General features: G+C 45.2%; 1 protein-coding gene across 1 annotated transcript; it reads left to right on the top strand.

Annotated features, from left to right (window-relative positions):
* Positions 1 to 339: 339 nt before the first annotated feature.
* Positions 340 to 5,010, top strand: LOC114603456 (phospholipase A2 inhibitor gamma subunit B-like). Its single transcript, XM_028742471.2, has 4 exons — positions 340 to 687; positions 2,029 to 2,145; positions 3,729 to 3,878; positions 4,865 to 5,010. The coding sequence occupies exons 1-4, from the start codon at positions 639 to 641 to the stop codon at positions 5,008 to 5,010; spliced, it is 462 nt and encodes a 153-aa protein (XP_028598304.2). The 5' UTR covers positions 340 to 638.
* The last annotated feature ends 2,298 nt before the right edge of the window (positions 5,011 to 7,308 follow it).

The raw sequence follows: 7,308 nt of genomic DNA, 5'->3' as shown, positions 1-7,308 counted from the left end.
CTGGCATGTACCTCCTCAAAAAGCCAAAGAAATTATTCTAGCCAAAGAAATGTTGGCTGGCGTGACATGGCCCACCGTCGCTGCAACCTGATTTAAAAGCAAGGAATTCTTGTAGCTCTTGTGAGCTATCCATATTCAGCAGTAAGATGTTGGCTCCCAGAAGTTCTCATAAAAAACAGAGGGGTCAGAGGGCAGATGTTTAAAAATCTGGAGTGAAGTATAGCAAAAACTCACAAAGAACTGGGTTTGTCCAAAAGTTGGCTGCAGTAGTAGTTGTTGCATACTTCTCAGACTGACTTGGATGTGACCCTCGGGTTTCTGGCAATGCTCAAAACAGGGATTGCATTGTAGTAAAACAGAGAAACATTTTCAGAGAAGGTTTCAATTCAGAGAATTTAGAGGCAGGGCGGAGAACAGAAAGCAGAAGCACTCACCCTTCTTGGAGCCAGGGGTTAAAAAGTGTGAAGACGGGCAAATCTTTTTCTAGCTTCAGAACAGCACAGTGCATTTCCGGAGATAAAGCTTGTGCACTAATATACTTTCCAGTTGCCACAAGCTGCCTCGTTTTTGTTACAGGAGACCCACGCAGCTACTCCTCTCCAAATTGCTGATCACAGGCCTAGGAGACTTCCAGAACCATGGAGACCCCGCTGCCTATCTGCTTCCTTTCAGTCTTCATTGTTACAGGTGAGTAGGCTATGCTGAGAAACTTTTGAGGCTAATGGGTTTTCAAGTCTTCTAAGAATAAATAAACAAACTAAGACACAGATGTTTCCTCAACAGAGCAAGCTCAGAATTAAACAAGGCTTCATATACGGCACACATTGAAAACACAAAACTTCACTGAGAGCATCCCCAGAACTGGGAACTGTAACTCCATGAGGAGTAAACTACAGTTCTGAGGATTTGGCATTGGGGATTCAGTACACAAAGTGTTCTTTAAATATCTGGTGGGTACGCAGCTGGAGATAATTTAGTTCTGAATGAGTTAGCTGATTAGTATCTGTGCCAGTATACTGCAATGGGGATAGGTATTGGCACTATGTCACATGAAGGGGTGACTTCAGGTTTGCCTACACTGAGTGTACAATCTCTCTTTCTCTCCATGAATAGTTGAGCTGTATACTTGTATTCATATGTCATGTTGAACAAGTGTGGACTTGGTCTGCCTGTGTACACAATGGTTGAGCGGTACAAATATAGAAGAACCACACAACCACTTGTATGGTACATAGAGATGGCATGTATCTTATGGTTACCAGACATCCCAGTTTCCCAGGGACAGTTTCCAGTTTTACAAATCTGTCCCCGGACAAAATCCGTCCCTGGAATGTCCCCGGATTTCATTTAATGTCCCCAGATTTCTATTTTAAGTGGTGTAGATTTATTAGTAGGGAATGAATGTTGCATGATTGGTTCAACGGCACAAGACACATCATATGGGGACTTCCGGTGAGGCAAAATGGCAGGCGCCACGGCAGTGAGCAGCTCCTGAAGCCAGCCAGAGCCAACTGCATACCAGGAAGGCTCTGCGCTGCTGATGGCCACTGCCACCGCCACTGCCGAGGGGGGACTGGGGATATTTTTGATACATTGCCTTCAAATGATTGTGTAGGAGGTGGCTGATAAACTGATGCTGAAAACAACAATAGACTTTAGGTGACCCCCTTGAACGATTCTGGTTTGCATGTGAATGAGGTTCTCAGGATGGTTCTTCTGATTGGTATGTTTGCTCAGTTGTAGACCATCAGGACTAATTTCATATAGCAGACGGTAACTGGTTTAGAACATTAGAAGTGCCTGCTGCTGGACCAGAGCAATAGTCCTCTTGATACTATCAGCCCTAGCATCCTTCTGGACTGCCTCTGATGGGTTTTCTTCTGGTGCATTTTGAAATGTCAAACTTTCTAAATTCCCCTGAAACAGACTTGATGAAGGGTGGTATGCAAACATTTAACAGTGATAAACACACATACACAACAAAGTAAACACAGTCAGATTGAACTTTCTTATTTTCCCTGGTTTTAGGGGCTTCTCTGGAATGCGAGACTTGTGCAGGCGTTGGGAATACCTGCAATGGACCTATGGAAACATGCTCTCCTGGTTTTGACATGTGTGCTGTTACTCTGTCGGAGGCCAGACTGGGTAAGTGAATGGCACCACCAGAGTCCTGTGGACAGAGAATGGTTCCAAATACTCTCGCAGCTTCCTCTTCCATGGCCAGGACCGGTTTCATCATTCACAGTAGCAGCTCTGCAGAGTAGTAGACCAACGCAACTGGGGCAATAGCTTTGGCTTGATTATCAGGAGTTTGTGTGCCCATCCTGCTCTTTTAGCACAGGGTTACCTTCCCCAATCCTAAAACAGGGAACTAAAAGCTGCTCCTTCAATTTGAGAGAAGTTAACAGCATTGGTAGCCTAGACAATATGAGGACTAGGACTTTCACACTGGTATTTATTATTATTTATTAAATTTATCTAACACTCTTCACCAGGAGACCACAGGGCAGTTGGACACATAATAAAAGGTCAATACCTTCCACACATCAAAAGGCCTTAGATTGATTAACAACCAAAGTCCTGGTTAAAGAGGAATGTTTTCACCTGGTTGCTTCGTTACCAGGTGAGCCGCCCTGGGGACAGCAGTCCACAAACGGGGAGCCACAGGTATAAGTAGAGAAACAAATCTAGTTTGTAGTTGCTTTTGTAATTAGGCCACATTCGCAGCATATATTTTAAACACTCTGATAACACTTTAAACAATTACGGCTCCCCCCACCAAAGAATTCTTTGCTAAGGTTATGGAGAGTTGTTAGGAGACACCCTCCCTATTCTCCTTCCTCTGGGCTACAATTCCCAGAGTTGCCTGTGCAGAGGGATCGGTTGTTAAATCACTCTGGCAATTGTAGCTCTGTGAGGGTAATAGGGTCTCATAACAACTCTCAGCACCCTGAACAAAGTACAAGGGTATCATAGAGCTTCAGATGTATGCCCTGACCTTAGTGCTGATCTCACCCATGAAACACCCATGAAACAGTAGTAGAATCAAGTAATATCATATTATATCAAGTAAGAGTGCTCTGAAGACATACAGTAGGCTGGATCCAATGGTAGTCGTTCAAAACAAAACCACCAGGTTGCATCCAACTAAAATTCATGGCCCTATGGTAGTGATATCCAACCTCCCCACTCACTTAGAAGAGCCTGGATGAGAATAATAGAGGCTATAAATGTCAATTTTCTGGAGCCCCAGTTCCATGCCACCAGTTTCTAGCATCCCATCTGTAGTTATCCTTATGCCTCCCTCCATCCTTTGCCTGATTAGAATGTAGTTTGATCATCCCTTCAAGGAGCCAGGATGACTCTCTTCTTAATAACCGATTGCACCACCCTAATGCCTCATAAAAAAGCTCCAGCTAAAAGGATAGCACACTGGTCATTTGGGAAGGAGCTCCTTCCTGGACCCTCAGTATCTTCTGCCACCAGCTGGACTTTCCTAACCCGGTGGCCTCATCTGGTTTTGGATTCCAGCTTCCATCAGCTCCAGTCATCAGGGTTGATGATAGTTGAAGTTCAGAAATATCTGGAGGACACCAAGTGGTGGAAGACTGCAATAGGTTTGATCAACCAAGGAAAGTGAAATGACTATTGCTCAAGATACTGAGAAGTAGGGTCAACACCACTGTGATTCTTTTTCACACATCCTGTTCTTCTTTTAATGCTTTCAGGAATGAAGATGAACTCCGTTGTGAAACACTGCGTGCAATCCAAATCTTGCAATGATGGCACCTCCATCATCAATTTGGGCAAGACAGGAGGACTACTGAGCCAAGTGTTTTGCTGCGTTGGAGCCGAGTGCAAGACAATGACCCCTACCTGTACGTTGCTGCCATGCTACTCTTGCTCACTCTTATCTTACTACTTTTCTTTTCTTAAACAGAAACAACAATCAAAACCTAATTCCTCTATTCCTTCACTCTCACAATGCTCCTGTTTAATCCAATGAACTCAATATTGGTGCATTTCATTTATTTATTTCTGTTCAGTTTAATAATGGCAGAAGAACCCCCATGTACAAGGAGCCCTCCCAATTCCGTAGGGTGAGTTTTGGGATCATTCTTCTGCTCCTTGAGAATTGTATCCCTTATTCAAGAAGCAAGAGCCCCCTCAAGTCCAATTTTAAGGGTTGTCAACCTTTGGGGGCCAGTGGGCATATCTGGAAATTTTAGGAAGTGCCATGGATGACAGCCATAAATGGCTGCCCTGGGGAGTGGGATGTCACAAAATGGCTGCCATTGCACAAAATGGCAGCTACATCGCAAAGAGCAGATAAAGTGACAGACCACAGGATAGTGCAGATGTGTACCACCCACCATCCATGGGGGGAAAACAACACCACCCATAGCAGCTATCATTAGGTATATTCATAGAGAGAAACTCATCACAAAGAAGTGAAGGCAAGGTGATTGCCTGATCCTCGGATCCTATGACATGTCGCCATGTTTAAGGAGGCATGTTTAATGTAGGAGAGGCTGAGCCAGTACAAACAGGAACCATGCAAAAATCGCAAACCATCTTCTTCAGGTTCTGGAGAAGACATTTAAAAAGATTTTTTATGGGCCCCAAATGAGATACTGGCAGGCACATTGGAATGTGTGAGCCTCAGGTTGACAGCCCCTGCTGCATTTAAATTTAGCTTGCCGGTCATGAGCAAAGTGAGGAATGGTTTGGAAACAACCCTGTTCCCCCCTCAAACGTTCTGACCCACTGAAACAGAATTATAAAATGTCTGGTCAAACAAGTGTGTGACATTGTCTTCCTGATTATCTTGGTGCTGTTTTTCTGTCATCCCAAATGTATGCAGTGACACCCACAAGAAGCAAACCAAATGGGAACTTTTGCCCAGCCTGCTATGCTATGAACAGTGAATGTGAGGAGGAATTGGTTCAATGTAATGGAGAGGAGAACTACTGCCTTGATGTTTCTGGAACTACAGACCTAGGTACCTAAACCCATATGTATATACAGAAGCAAATCTATCACAGAAACTCATACTGACCATTTTTGTTTTCCCATCCCAAACAGTATAGCACCCAGTATCTCAGGCATCTCCAACATTTTTGGACTTGCTTTAAAAAAAAGGGGGGGGGGAGAATGAAAACTCAGAGTCTGGGAAACCTATCCAGGGACACTACTGGAGACCTTCACGGGTCTGGCAAGCCCTGATGTACTTGGACCTTCACGGGGCTGGCAAGCCCTGATGTACTTGGACTGGGATGGCAGTCCATGCACTGGTGGCTTCAAAACTAGAGTGCTGCAATGCACTCTGTGTTGGGCTGCCCTGGGGTGTGATTTAGAAGCTCCAGAGGGAGCAGAATGCAGCAGCTAGGCTGCTGATGGGGGCAGACGGCTGGCAGCAAGTGATACCTCTGATGAAACATTTCCACTGCCTGCCCATATGCTACAGGTCGAAGGATCTCATATTTGGTCTAGGACACCTCAAAAGCCTCTTCTATCCCAGCTCACCACTGAGATCCTGTGGAGGAGAGTTGCTAGTTGTGCCCCATGATTCAGAAACCTGACTGAGGCTGGATCTACGTTGGTCTTCTAAATGTCATTAAATAAAACATTCTATAATGCTTAATGGCAGTTTTCCATTGGCAGTGGCTTGCAGCTCTACAGCGCCCTCTGGTGTCACATTTTAATGATGCATTTTTTTTACGTTATAAGTGTAGATCTGCCCTGGCTTCAACTAAAAGTTGGGCATTTAGTATTGCCCAGAGGTGGAGCAAGCCAACTGGGGTGGGGCCAGCTACCTGCGGGGCCTCTGATGAGTCTGCCTGCCTCCTCCCACTTAGCCACCCTACAGCTTAGGGGGAGGTGGCTGGTGGACTGTTTGGGGTAGCATAGAGTCTGCGGGCGCCCAAGCCACCACATCAGTCCCAGGAGAGACACATGGCTCGGGCATGCTGCAGGTCCCGCAGTGAGTGCTGCCTGGCATTTTGTCACCCCCCCCCCCAGTGGTGACACCTGGGTCAGCTTGCCCCCACCCCCCTTCCTCCTCCCCTGGTATTTCCTAGTCCAGTACAGAATCAGCAGGCATTCTAATATTCAGAAGCCTTTTTAAAAAATGTCAACAGTCCTCCTTTTAAGATAAGCCAGCCATTTCTTAACTGTTATGAACTGGATTTTGGTATGGGGAGATGCCAGGTGGCATTTTGACGAGGTTGGCATCAGGCAGACGTGGCAACAAGCTTTGCAAGCATGAACTGCACTGAGTCCACATGAAAATGTCACGTGGAAGTCGGGTGTGATAGCTTTGGTCCTCTCTGCCATGCACAAAATCAGGAGAGATTGGACTTCTCTCAGTTCAATTTGTATCCCATCACCATAGGAGAACGGTAGATGGCTATCACAGTGCATCACATATTGTTGACTGGCAATCTTCTGCACCCCTCTCTTTAGGTACATTAGCTGTTAAGACCACCATGAAGGGCTGTACCAACTCTCCAACCTGTGAGGAACTGAAAGAACATTCCGGCTCTATATCTGGGATCACTGTTACTTCCTCTAGCAGTTGCAGGCCAGCTGGCACCACCTCTGGAGGCCACAGGATCGTTCCAGGATCATTTGGACTCTTCCTTGCAGCCCTTGCTGGCCTCCAGTTTGTGATGCACCTCCCATGATTTCGCCACCTAAGGTGTCTGGCTTGAGGAATTCCTTGCTGCCGCTTGCTTGCTTGCTTGCTTGCATATGCAGACTATAGGCTTTCCAGAGCTCTCACTGACCTCAGCAAACACCAGGGATAGGGCACCAAATATGGGCCTTCTAGACCTCTTTACGTGGCCCTCACCAACTTTGCTCCCTAACTTTGAGTGTTTTTGTCTGTCTGGAATGAACTTAGCTCAGATACAGCCGCAACACGCGGCTAATAAGTATGGTAAATGTATTATTAGTTGTAGTTAGAATATAATCCAAAATTTACAATTCATAAACATCATTATATAATGTATGTATAAGTCCATAAACAAGAAATAATCAGCGTAATGAATTGCTGTCAGGCAACACCACGAGGCAGGCAGAATGCCTTTCAATAGATAATGTCCAACAGTATTGTACTGGTGGGTGCCCCTGCGTGTAGAATTCAATAATGAACAGCGAACAAGCAGAACAGTGTTTCCGGATCAAATGAACTGTTTCGAAGATTAATCTTCGTCAGCTACTAATAAAATTAAATACATTTCATACAATGTATGAAAACAAAAATAACAGTGACCAACCTGAATATTAGATAATAAATAAAAAATG

This window comes from Podarcis muralis, chromosome 7, assembly GCF_964188315.1.
Source record: "Podarcis muralis chromosome 7, rPodMur119.hap1.1, whole genome shotgun sequence".
NCBI lineage: Eukaryota > Metazoa > Chordata > Lepidosauria > Squamata > Lacertidae > Podarcis > Podarcis muralis.
Note: the sequence above shows the minus strand (reverse complement) of the source record. Positions and strands in the feature narration are given on the sequence as shown.